The 14425-nt window shown below is 41.8% G+C and overlaps 1 protein-coding gene across 1 annotated transcript; it reads right to left on the reverse strand.

The window, feature by feature from the left end:
- Nucleotides 1–6825: 6825 nt before the first annotated feature.
- Nucleotides 6826–13303, reverse strand: LOC139151464 (ras-related protein Rab-7a-like). Its single transcript, XM_070724288.1, has 4 exons — nucleotides 12778–13303; nucleotides 11638–11764; nucleotides 10322–10540; nucleotides 6826–9403 (listed from the first exon to the last, which is right to left on the reverse strand). Exons 1-4 carry the CDS (start codon nucleotides 12828–12830, stop codon nucleotides 9185–9187), a joined length of 618 nt encoding a protein of 205 aa, XP_070580389.1. The 5' UTR covers nucleotides 12831–13303; the 3' UTR covers nucleotides 6826–9184.
- Nucleotides 13304–14425: the final 1122 nt, after the last annotated feature.

Below are 14425 nucleotides of genomic sequence, written 5' to 3' on the forward strand. Positions count from 1 at the left end.
GGTAAAACGGTCGTCTCCCGTAATATTCGTACAAGTCTTCGCTGTCGCTCTTGTTATGTTTAAAGTAGGGCAGTCCGTAGCGACATGCTCGTGGAGCTGTTGATTCGGCCTGTGTTCCAGTGTCGCCTATATCTCCGTCCTGCGTTTGTCTGTTTTCATCTCTTGGTAAAATGATGGCGCTGATGACGATGAAATCGTCTCGGATAACGTTGTCACTTGTCCTGGCTTTCCCCTGTACCTTCACCCTTGGTTCCTGAATGCTCCACTATACCCGGTGGATGATGTCGACGACATCTGTCAGAGCGCCCCCACCCTGATGACCACCAAACTGAATGCTCTTTGCCGGGACTGCCGCCGCGACAGCAAATTTTGTCGTCGTGACGATTCGAAAACTGCCTACCTCCGTTTCCGTGTCTTGACGAGGCATGGACGCTGAACCAACAGTATAAAGAGATGGTTCAATCCTTTTAACGATTGAAATGTCCCCGGTTTCATCAGCCTCAGACTGAGTTTTCCACTCTACTCCGCTCTCTGGCTGGCCTTCCCAGAAGTTACCACCCTTGGCACTCATTGACGATTTCTTTTACTATCCAATCTTCACGTTGCAGATATTTTGACCGATAAACAGACGAAGAATCATTGATCCACTTGAAAGCTTGACAAGGCTTGCCAAGATTCTTGTTCAACTACAGCGCTTGTCTCGATGTAAAAGCTACGCACAATCGAGTGTCGTTATATATATAGGAAACGGAGTGACGAAATTTTCTCTGCATTTCATGATGTGTGCCAAATGAGGTGTATTATTGTTTTTCTCTTTGTAGCTCTTGAAATAAACGATAGTACGATAGCGCAATGTTCTTTCGCTGTTGAATCACCGACTCTGGAAAGTCCGTGCTAAATATAGCATATGACGTCATCGCTCAAGAAACTTGTGCTGCAAGGCCACAACAAAAAGCGCTGATTTTTTCAGTTTCCAACACCTTTTATTCCCGTTTAAATGCATTACACATTAAAATTTCATCAATTTTAATAGTAATTCGGCACTCTGAACATAACTAGTACCGAAGTCGGTCTAATATGGAAGACCGGTCACGACATGCGACATGCGAGTTTTTAAAACTGCGATCTGCGGTTAGGGTTAGGGTTAGGGGTAAGGGTTAGGGTTAGGGTAGGGGTTAGGGTTAGGGTTAGGGGTTAGGTTTTCTCTCGTAAAAAGCCTTACTTCGCTCTCAACCCTGGAGGTTAGGCCAAGGGAAAGAAAAATTGTAACGGCATAACTTAGGGTTAGTTAGCGTTAGGGGTTAGGGTTAGGTCGCAGATCACAGTTAAAGACGCAGGTCGTATGTAGCAGGTCGTGACCGGACTTCCATACATGTCGGAGTCCTAACGTGGCCGTTATTTCTCCCAGGGTGTATCCATTGTAGAAGTATGCAGAAATAAGCTCGTCTCTACCTGACATGTATGCAAACGCCATATTAGTTTTGCAACTCGCATGTCGCAGTTTAAGAACTCCCAGGTCGCAGTTTAAAAAAAAAAACTCGCATGTCGCATGTCGTGACCGGTCTTCCATAGAAATCATATGCACTTGTTTTGTGTAGTCAACAAGCTACAACGTAAGCCGAACGTTCACGGAGAAAACGTAAGCATCACGTTTAGCACCACCAGAGCGTATATAAACGACACCAAACTCTAGAATTTCAAGTAATTATGTTCTCGCGTGATGAATTACAAGGCGGATTCGAGTTCCTCTGGACTTCTTCAATTCAACGCAGAGAGAAAAACTTACAGATGCTGAGGTGATGGTCGACCACATATTCCTACAGCGTACGTAGAGGGCGGTGTCGGACGGTCAGGTAAGTCTTATTGAGTATATACTTATGCCTTCTGTCCACAAGCTGGTTCTCTGAATTACAGTGTTGGTGGACTTACATGTATTATGCTGGACACAGAGCTCATGCATAAGACCTGCTGAAAAGTGGCCAAATAATTTCTGCCCACCCGACATTCCGTGCCGTGCCGTGCCAAAGAGACTATATCGGATACTGTGTTGTATTCGCTAGATCCATGCATAGTAAGTTGGCTTTTACGCTTCTAAACAATACAATGTCAATGAACCGAGTATTCTCCCTACATTAAGGCGGAATTCAAGCTATGAGCGATGCTACTTTCAATCTTAGTGAGTCAGATGTAGATCGCAGATCAGCTTGGTACTCGTTTTAAACATAAAAGCAATGCTACAGCTGCAGGGCTCTGCGCTTCCAGAGGTGAAGAAATTACACTCTCAGGCTGCCGTTGACTTGAGCGCTCTTTCAAAAAAAAGGCTAAACGACAGCACCTATACTGGTAGTGAAGCATTTTGAGCATGGGAAGATGATGACGATGAATTCATCTGCATATCGAACCGAACGTCAGAAATACATACATCAGCGATGTATTTTAGATTGTGCCGATGTCTATATTTCTGTTCGGATCTTTTGCCGGCGTACTTACGTTGACAGCGCAACTATGGTGAACACTCTATGTGTATGTTCATCATGATATTAAATATATTGGCACAGTGGAGTTGATATATTCTATAGAGTGAGAAGTCGCGAATCTTGCAAAATATAATTAAAATGGATTGAAATGGTGAATAAACCTGTTAACAAGTTACAGCGACAAGATTGCGAAAATTTGCATTAAATTAAAATTCATGGTATCGGTATTGGAATACTGTTATAGTAAGAGAAATTGGAGTTTGGCCGGTCCGTAGCAGACGGACGTACCTGCAACGTCATGATCCTGACAACTCTCATACTAGTGGAAGCGCTGTTCACATGTTGGTATAGCTTTTCTCAATGCATACTGCAGTACCTATACATGACGCGACCACTCCGGGGCTATACGCATACCTCCTCTTCCGGCTGTCCCAGGGATAGGCACGTTATGAACGCGAACTACATTATTGTCAATTTCGAGAATATATCGTTCTATTACAGAAAATACTAGTACTACAACCCTATAGCAAAACGAGAATTTTGTTTGGCAACAAAGTTCTTTCATTTCGAACAAGAGTCATTTCAATTTTGCTTATCATGATTAAGCTTATATTAATAATTTCTTAATGTCATTCTTGGAACCCCTGTCATTTAAGAATGAGAATAGATAGTGCAAATCAAAATCGTCGTTTTTCCTACATATAATCTTGGTTCAAATGCCATATTGAATTTCATAAAGTAGTACCAAGTTTATATCGTTAATTCCAAAAGTGAGGTTTTCTACCCTAGGTGAGTACGCCCTTGATCCGTTGAATCAACTATTTCTACCATAATAAACTGTAGATTCTCTGCTTCTTGAAAATATATAGTATGAAGAGTTTTTCATGTCATCTTTGATAAGAAATATTGTATGAAACAGTGTGTTGGTTAAGGCACAGAGGAACATAGACTGGTTAAGGTATAACGCGCCTCGGGGACCGATAGTCGGACTCTCAAATTTTTACAATCTTTTCTGATCTATCACTTGTGGGGGTCATTTTAAAGCTCTTGGAGAGCAAAAGTTTAAGTCTTTCACTTTCGAGGCGCATACTACCTGTACCTAAGTGGAACGCGTAGAATATGCCGATGAAATGTCGTTCTGTCGGCCTACGTGTACATAATGATCACTTATTGTTGAGGTGGCAGTCAGTCTCAAAGAGCAAGCGATCACCTGATCAGCTGGCAGCCGTAACCTAGTTTCATAGTTCAAACATCCAATATGTGATGACGCACATTGTATTTCCCATCGTTCCCTCGTGTAGAGTCTGCGCAGTCTGAACTATTTCTACGTTGCACCGACGACATCGAGAGATCAGTCCCACAATTCAGAGCGTCACTTTTACTGCGCAATCGCCGACTAGATTGCGACGTTGAGCCGACGACAGCAGCTCGAGCTCATGCCGCCCACTCGACTGCATGACGTCATTGTCAGGCATGTGATTGGCTGTTGTTCGTCTATAAAAGCGCTGACACTGCGTACGATGAAAACACTGAAGTAAGCGACTCTATACTGCTAAGTTTACCAACTCCAGCGAGCTCTGACGACTTTTCGTACGGAGTACAGAACTATCGACACTACACATTTTCTTCATAGCCGCTGATTGAAAAGTGGATATTTTCGTTGACGATATCCTGATACTACCTGCGCGTCTTTCGCAGATAAATCTGCTTAAAATTGTTCGGATTTGAAAAAATATGGCACCGAAAAAGAAACATGCTGGAGACGGCAAGTGTACCACGAAAAGTTCCTGTAACGGTGGCGCTTGCAAATCTGCGGGAACCCGTCAGAGACGATGTAAAGGTAGCGGCCACCGTCCATCACCTGGTACGATGTCGTGTGCGCCTGAGTGCATGTTCCATGGTTGGAACCCTTACTACTGGTATCCTGGAGGAGGTCGGTCGTGGTGGGGAGGACGGCGTACCTTTGGACGTCACGGTAGGCGACACTCACCTCAACATTCCCACAACCATCATCCAAATAAGAACGATTCCGAGCATCACGGGGGCTCCCAAGGAGATCCACACCACTCTGGACCGGGCCACGATCCTCATCACTCCGGAGATCCGCACCACGTCGCCGATCCCGTCCACGGTTGCCAGCACACCGGTTGGAGCGATCCTCATCATTCGCGCCACAAACGTTCTTCTTCCAGGTGTTCGGGCGATCCGAACCACCTGTCCGACCCCATCCACGGCTGTCAGTACAGCGGCTGGGGCAAGCCTCTTCCATCGGGCGACGAGGACCACTTCGCCGGCCACGGCCACGGCGGCCCGTACAGCGACTGGGATCACCACCACGGCGGTGGCTGGGATCCACACCATGGTGACCATGGATATGGATTTGGTTTTGGTTTTCACCCTTGGCACCACTTTATGAGCATGCTGCATCACCACCCGTTCATGATGGGAGGGTACTGCCACGGCGGGTTTCCGCACCCCATGCCCTTCTGGCATCCACCACCACCACCGCCTTGTTGCTACCACGACGAAGACGATGAAGACGCGTCCGAGAAAAGTACTTGTGATGAGGAAGAAGACGAAGAACAAGAAGAAGAAACCTGTGACGACGCTATGGAAGAACAGGTTACTACTGACGTGCAAGCTTAGACCACAGTTGATGTAATATTCGCTTGAAAGAGAAAAGGCTACGCAGGTCTAGATTAGAAGCCGTTTCGAAAAAGGTCAAATTCTTTAAATTCCGTTGTTTTCTATTATTATATTCGGATTTTTTGTTGTATTCGGGACACGATATTCACAGCGATTTAGTTATACATTATCTGTAGGCTTAGTATCTCTTTGGAACATCCATCGGCTTGATAAGCAGGACTTTTAACTTGATTTTGAGAACTTTGAAAGTATAAACAAGATGTTCTGTTACTAATAACTCATTTTTACGAATTTGCTTGGGTTTGCTTTTTATTGTTTGCTTGACATCAATGTTATTACGGAAATTCACTTTTGACATTGTGTCTCTGTTTTGTTGAAGATTCATCAAGTTCGTAACTGCAGAAAGGTTTTGTATGCTTTACGAATTTGCATCAGGCACTTCATGTGATGACTTGAGCAAGAAATGTATTTCAGCACCAGTGAGCTAATATTATACAGCAATCCTCTTATTCTATACTTAAGTTACTGCGGTTGCATTCTAGTCACCATTAACAAATTTGAAACAGTTTGTACTTTAATCAGTAATTACTTTGTCAATCAATTGAAAAAAATGTCGGACAGTAGGAAGTACCTTGTTCAACGTGCCTCGAGTTTTACCCAAACACGACAACTGATCAGTTGTTTCAAGACTCGGAATTTGTTCACGTATTAATCTATATGTGTTCCAAGCGATGCTTTGAAATCGCTTTTGTAGACTGTTGTTTGTGAGGAACATGTAACACTCTTGGATGTCTTTTGTATTTGTGTAGATCATCTTTTGTCATGAGCTAGCGTCGCTAAGATAGGATTTCTGGACAAATAAAGGTGATATTTTGAAAATATCAGCTGCCCGAGTTGTAGTTTCGTGTGTGTTGTCACGGTAGCTTGGAAGATGTACTCACTTTAAATCTTTAGCCTAATTGCTTGTCGTAAATTTTAATTTTTTATAACCGCAAATATGACAAACTGTTATCCTGTCTAACTCAAGAGTGGGTACAGTTCTGGAAAATTGTTCGGAATTGGCAGCTCAAACCAGTGCAATGATACGGTTCTTATCTTACTACTAAGGGTACCGTTTGGCTGTGACCTCAACATTGCCCGTCAATTATGCCCACCACTGTTACGTGTATAAGTGCTTGAATCTTTCCAGCTGATGACTTAGCACTTGGAACCCTGTTATTTTTGCTTGTAGAATAGATGGATTGGATTGATCTGGGTCGATGTTACCAGTCTCGTTGACACCAACATCGTGTACTGCGCCCTCAGCAGTCTCCACTTCGCAACATTCCTCAACACATAGAACTGCCCATTTGTACCGATAACGGTATCGCTCAAACATGTTGTTTACAAGGCTGATATATATATATATGTGAGTCACAGACTTCCGCAATTTCTTGCTCCCTGACTGCTGTGACATCAAGTTCAAGTCACTTGTATCAGCCGGCGTTTATGTGTATTGAGCGTGAGCACATTTCTGTAGTCCCACGGCTTAACTCCAGATTACCCTGTGTTCGAGTATTTGTGTAAGATCTGCCGCAGCAACTCACGTCTGTGTCGACCAAATGTTCCCTTGATCTTTCAAAAGTGCCCAGTGTTAGCGTACATAGCTATGGTCCAAAACCTTCCCTGTTTAAAAGAATACCACACTGAAGAAGAACACGATGGAAGCTCATCTCACCTTTACTGTTCAAGGCCAAGAAATGTTTCACGCTATATAAGTTTCTCTATACGTTCTTTAAAGGGGGTGGTCGTCGGAACTGCGCGTGTGCGACGTTCTTGTTTAAGAACAATGTATTTCATGCATGATATCTAAATGCATCACTTCAACATAGCTGCAACTTATAAAGTTGACGATATTCATTGTTAACAAACATGTTTCAACTTTCATCAATCGCCAACGTACCCGTAACGATTATTTACATCGGTCGTGGGGTCCCTGGCAACCTTTGAGCAGAGTTCCGACGATCCCCCTTTAACCGTGTATTTTTCATCCGTTAAGGGTGTTACATTTTTGTATCAGTGCATTGCCATCAACACTCTTCCCCGAATGAATGAAACAATATACGGAAGTGGGAAACAGCTACAAACAATATATGTAATTCGTTGGGTAACCTTTATTCTTGCAGTAATTGTGAATTTTGTACAAAATGGCAATCCCATGAATCAGCAAATAGTGCTTTACCGCCTTCAGTCCTCCGACCGATTCAAAACGGTTTATGCGCACGTTCTATTTGACTATCGGTTAAGTACTATGAATGGAAGAGCATGGCAATAGATTGTTATATAAGTTATCATTTTTACTGCTTAAATATACAAAAACGCATACAAATATATAGTAATATGAAAGACTGGCTTTATTCAGCCCCTTAACCAAATTTATAGATGGGCAATTAGACTTTTGGGAGGGATGATCAGGGTGCCGATACGTCATTTGTCGTATTCCAAATTTGGCAAATTACTTTTTTTTAAAGATTCCACGTAATTTTGTTTCATGATTTACTCTCCTGTTATATCTATGTTTCCGAATAACTTACTTAGTCAGGAAGGTTTCAAAGCATTTTGCCACAGATTTTTAAAAAACTTGTATCACCCCACTCAGGATCTAATGGTCCATCCTTTTACCGAACAAAATAGAGGGCAAAATCTGCTTAAACGTCACAAGTTATGTACAAATCCATGAAGTAAAGACGAAGTAATAGGCATTGAAACAAAGCAATGAAAAAAATCACTGTAAAATTTGTGTAAATGATACAAATTTAACTTGCAAGGCAGGTACAAAGGTTTAAAAAGTAAGCTCGTAAGTTTATCATTATCACATCAACGTATGCCTTGAAAGGAGAAACCTTCGTGGTGACGTATTACTGGAGATTGTCGCATTTCATTACAGTTGGCATGGGTAAAGTTGATGATGCAATTTTCGGGTCATATAATAAAATACCCTGTTCCCACGTCAACTAGGATCAACGGATTTTCCCCATATCTTCTTTCCTGTTCACCTCAGATCGGAAACTCTGTGCATGATATTCACTGTTTGTCATTTTTCACTCGTCCTCCTTCCATTGTTTTGAAAAGCCTCATCTTTGTCGTACTGTATGAGTGTTAATACACCCATTGAGTGGGGAGTACAGAATATCACGGCGTTTGTGCTATCTGGTGCGATCTCCCTGGCGTCAACCCGCAATGAGAACGCTGTTGAGTGTCCTAGTTCCCCTTGACAACGGTTTAGCTTACATCTTTACAGCTTTAAAGAGAAATCATCGACAATTTCTTGGGTCTTATAAAGATCTTGGTATTAATATTGCATCTTACACAGTGACTCGCTTTCAAAGTGACTTGCGATACGTGGTTTGTATTAAGCTTAGTAGCTGGCAATTGAAAAAAGTATGAACTTACTGTAAAACTTATAAAATTAATCAGACAGTGATGAAGAGATTGCTAAAAGTTGCCAAGAGTATCGTTACATGCATGAACAACGATAAATTTCAGCATGTCCCGTACCTCGGACCCTTTTCAAATTCGGAATCGACTTTGTCGTATGATGGCGCCAGCCCAGTATGTACTTGGCCTGAGACTGGGTGCGAGCAAATATAATTTTTTAATCGTAAACTCTCTCTATAATCTAAGTAATGGAGTATCGGCTGTTGCCAATTCATTTCGTACATACTATTACTACTTGCGTAACCAATTCATACAACTACATCTCAAACAATTACGCCTTAATTTGTAAAATAAATCGACCAAAACTTTAGTCGGTAATAATTGTACCCTGCCATAGCTTTACCCAATTAAAGTTTTACACTACGTGGCCGTGTTGCCATCGCGACAAACAAGTGCTGTTCCGTGAGAGGGACTGCGTTCAACCAACTTTTATGTTGACCTGAACGAACACGGTTTTCAATCGACCCGAGCCAGTTTCTCCGGTGCATATCACAGCCTCATAACTAACGAATCGCCCCAGATTATCTTCAAAATGGTCCCCAGTTTGAATAACGATTGACTTCTAAACCGACGATATTCTCCCATCAACATTGACATTCATTTTTCCTTTTCTGGTCCTTTCCGTTGAGCTTTATTTCCGGTGGGAGTTCACTGAAGAGTTGGGATTCAATATCTTGGAGTATGGCGTTCTTGGCGACCGTTTGGAAAGCCAGGTCGATGTTCAGGCTTTCCTTGGCGCTGGTTTCGAAGTAAGGGATGTTGTGTTTGCTACGACACCAAGCCTCGGCTCTCCGCGTTGAGATCTGAAATGAACAATCATAAATTAGGGTAGCGGAAGAGGCTAAGGCAACATGAAAAATTTAAACCCCAAAACGGAATCTTTAACACCTATGCCCGGTGTGATGTTTGTCCAGCTACCCATTTACCCCATTAAAATTATTCTCCTGGACTCATCAATTTTCCTCTTATAATCAAAAGAAATCAACTGCAAAATTATGATCTGTATAAATTATGCTGTACATTGTTTGGTGTCAATTAACAGAAAAAAGGAATACAAATATCTGAAACTATGCTTGTAACATGGGTCTTAATTTTTGCTTGATATTGAAATATTACGTCCATAAATATCAAAGATGGTACATGTATTAATCAATAAGTACAGAAACAGCAACTATCGTTAGTGTTGAAAATAGTTGTATGTATATATATATATATATATATATATATATATATATATATATATATATATATACTGTTCGTGTTGGTTTGAAGGAATCAATGAGATTCAGGCATCAAAACATCTTATCCAATAATATGCTCAATGATATCGATACTGACTTATGCACTCCATACCGAAGATCGCAGTCACTTAATCTTGCATATTGACGCACAATTCCAAGCAATTTGAGCTCCACCAGGAACAAAACACAGTACTATTGTCTGCCAATCTCCGAGAGCGAGACTTTACACAAAGCAATCTAAGAACATCAGTGTGCAAGCAACAATCATAAAATGGCTAGTCAAGTTGCCAACCCTCTCTTATTATCTCTCTCTTTCTATACCTCTCCCTTTTCCCATCTCCTCTCCTCTCCTCCCCCTCTCTCACCACAAATCCGAATGAATCCCGTGTATTACATGCATAGAACACTCACCAACCATAGAGAAAGCAGATAGCAAGACAGAGACAGAGATAGCATGAGTCAGACGGACAAGACACTTACGGATCTTGTGTTCAGGTCTACTTTGTTGCCGATGACAACAAATGGAAAGTTTTCAGGATCTCGAACGTTTGCCTGTATCAAGAACTCGTCCCTCCAGCTGTCCAGCGACTTGAACGAAATCGGTGACGTCACATCAAAGACGAGGACACAACTCTCAGCACCGCGGTAAAATGCAACGCCCAGACTCTGGAAGCGCTCCTGTCCCGCCGTGTCCCATATCTACGATGAAAAAGAGGAATTTTTATAGCAAAGGCGTCAGGGGCGCCAAAATCGTCAACAATAATCCCGCGAACGGACGGACTGCTGTGTCGAACACAAGCCGACCGAGAACGAGTTACTGATGCAAATTTATAAATCATCTTATCAAATGGTATGGAAATGTTCAAAACTATTACTTTGGTTGAATTTTTAATGCCACGTTAACAACATAGAGATTTAGATAAAGTTGCCAGGAACCCTGATATGTGAAGATGAGGGGGTAGGACAGGCTGGCGCGACTATTAAATATAAAGAAATCCACGTATAGAAGATGAAAGTATACACGCTGACAGGTATACGGTTACAGAGGCGGAAACAGACTCGTAGTCATGTGAGACGGATGGAGGAAGGCGAGAGGCGCTGCATGTGAGACAGATGGAGGAAGGCGAGAGGCGCTGCATGTGACAGACAGACAGACAATGAGGGTAACACTAAGATATACAGCAAGAATGCGCAAGTTGCCTTGGACTGACAGACATGAACAGCGGCATGCCGCGTTGAGCGATGCATATTTCAGTGATAGCAAGTTAGATAATAGAGAATCTGGGGATACTAGTGATGCAGAACACAAAGTATCTATATTGGCTGGGGGTTTTTTGCCCATACTTCATAAGGTCCGTCCACCCACGAGTAAAGTTTGAATATTCCATTTTCTGTACAATCCAGTGAGTCACCTTTCTCAGAGATGAATATCGATTTAATATCGTGTATACGGTTTTTCCCGTAGTCAGAACACAATAATACACAGTTTATACTTTCAGTTTGACCAGACAAATGATGTTTCCGTTACAGTAACATGCTTTCAGGAACTAGGGTCGGTCGGTTGGGAACTTTTTACTCTTTACATTTAATGGTATGTGACCTATAAAAATAGCAACATTGGACAAAATAATGATTTACAAAGCGAAAGTCTGGTTAGTGGTCATTTTTTTGTTTTTTACAATGTAAGCAACTATATAGTATCATTAAATACGTGATCCTTTCTGTTTAAGGAAAGTGCATGCAGACCTCGACTGGACGACAGCGGGAGCGAAACTGTGACGTCATGGACAGCTTACCGTCATGGTAACAATCCTGCCATCGACGACTGCGTCCTTCGTCAGGAAGTCGGCTCCAATGGTCGCTTTGTACTGGTTGCTGAATTTCTTGCTGACGTACTGGTTCAAGAGCGATGTCTTCCCAACGCTATAGTCGAATATAAAACCAGCCGTTAGACAAAAATCCGAAGTTGGAATTAGCCGAACTTTCTCAAGCTGTCTCCGGTCTGGACGTTTCAGACGTTATATCTTCGCAGAGTGACCGTGATTTTAATATGACAGTACTTCTTAATTTCTCTGTACAATACTTTCTCTTTCTACTACCCGAATCATCAAAATGCATACATTTAATCTTTTTAACCACTGTCCGTATGTGTGTAAAATTTATGTTTAGATTTAATATTGTTGACGGCTGAATTTCATACCAAAGGGCCTAATAGAATCTAGTTTTCAGCAAGGAAGTTCTAATTCAATGTCTGACGGGCTTGTACAAACTTTACACAAAATAGATTGGACTTTTGTACACGTAATTTCACATTTGCATTCGTGCATTGTTTTTCCTTCGCATTTGTTTGTGTAAGCTATTTAGGCTATATCGCTATGATACTTTGCTTTTTGGCAGGCAACAGTGGGTGTTTCTAGGTAATAGGTTTTAAATTTATAGCCCGGGACCAGAATGACAAGCGAAACGTCAACATAAAATATGTACAATGAATTGCCGCGCCCACTGAAATCGTCCCTTTGTATTAAACTGAGTGTGTTCTGTAGGAAGTGAAAGCCGAGCAGCGCCAACGAAATTTATCGTGAATAAATTTGGGCCTGAAGCCTATGGACGTAAACATGTGATTTCCACACTACGGGTCTGCAGCTAGTCATGTTATCAACAGACAATGGAAAACCCCGGCTATTTGTGACTCTGCTTCTATGAAAATCACATGAGACCAAACGGATGCATGTTCAGCCCGCTCAGATGCTTATGGTGTGTCTCTGTTGAACAAAAAAACACAAGAGATTTTTTAAAAATCCGACGAACATGGCGATCGTTAAAATTTGGGAGGATCGAGGTTAGATTTCGGAGGCACGCCGGGGGAGGCTTAGGCCTACCTAGTATTTGCGAATGCACACGAGCCGGGTGAACACAATTGTTGGACGTAAACTTACCCACTGTCTCCAAGAATTACAACCTTGATCAGAGAGCGTTTGCCGTATGACATGTCGAAGGTCGCACGGCGAATATTCTCCTAAATCGGTGAGCTTAGCAACGAAGTCCGGTCGAGTACTGACCGCGGTCGTCTACACGCCTCTTCTCTGCTAGATTAGCCGAGCTCAGACTAAATGACGGTATCTGGATGCACTAGAGAGAAACACCCGCTTATGGATGACGTCATTCACTCTGAATGTTGTCATCACATGACCTAGTTCATTCCGACTCGATACAGTCTCAAAATCTGAGAATAGTGCGCGTAAAACCCCGCTCGTCCAAACAAATGACTCGCTATTTATACCGACAACTAGGTCCTGAAAGATCACGGTACTGATATGCCCGTCATTAAAATATGCCGCTCTTCCAAAGGTTGGTGAAGTATTCAACATTCGGTCATATTTTATACGACATTCCTTGTCAATTTTGTGTCAATAGCAAAGCATTTCGAGTGTTATTCATGTCCCAAGAACGAAAGGTTCCTTGACAATGGATGATTGTATGTAGGGTCAATTAAGGTCACCGCAAGGTGAACAAAGGGGGCATTCATAGCGATGTAGGTCTCGACGACTGAGGGCGCTGGCGATGACCGTGTATATTTCACTTTTTATACCTGGACACTCGAAAAAGTGTTCATGGTGCAGTAAGTCCCTTAGCTTGTTGCCACAGGGGAATTCACGATTACAAAATTTTCAGCGTTTCAGGGAAATCTACAAACAGACAAATAATACAAACAACAGTCTCATTCATCAGGGGAAAAACTTGTTTTCCGAACATGACAATGAAGTGCTGTCCACTACCTCCAAAATTTATCGGATTTTTCGGTCCTCGACTACAGATGAAGTCGAAAGGATTTTCAAGCGTTTAAGAGAATAATATTGTGGACGGTGACACAAAATGCGTTTTGTGATCAATTCGAAGTCAGCGGTTCACAATAGGGCAGTTAGGTCACCTCTCGTCAATGAAACCACGTACGGTACTTCCATAATGATCTCACGCATTGTATAGAATGCTACATCCAAAGAGAAACACAAATTTACATGTGAATAATAGGGCTAAAATTGCGATAATTGACACCAATTCTCAAAATACCAAACCTTTTGCCTACAAGTAATGCATTATTTTTGATAGACATGAAATATTTGCATAAAACACGATTGGAACTAATTTGGGATAATTGGATTTTCATATTTTGCAAATTTATAAAAAGTGTTAGGTGCCATATAGCTGAATGTTGCAATATCGCAAATTACTCATAAAAACAAGTTGGAAATATAAAAAGAAAAGCAGATGAGATAACATTTGTAAATTAAATCGACATTACTTCATCATCTATTTATCCCAAATTAGTTCCAATCGTGTTAATTAGCTTACGGCTACGTTAGCACAGAATTCACTTTGGAATCGGATTTAGTCAGCTCAAAGTTTTACTATACAGGTCTTCTGTTACGTGGACTTAGTTCAAACCCTGTGAAACAACTAAAATTTTCATCGATTTTTTTATGAGAATCGAAAAGTTACCCCCCCCCCCCAACAGTTTTAATATCTTAGGGATAGCGGCCATTTTGAATTCCAGATATCGGTATAGTTTACCAAATTTGTTTTTCT

This window comes from Ptychodera flava, chromosome 15, assembly GCF_041260155.1.
Source record: "Ptychodera flava strain L36383 chromosome 15, AS_Pfla_20210202, whole genome shotgun sequence".
NCBI classification, from domain to species: domain Eukaryota; kingdom Metazoa; phylum Hemichordata; class Enteropneusta; family Ptychoderidae; genus Ptychodera; species Ptychodera flava.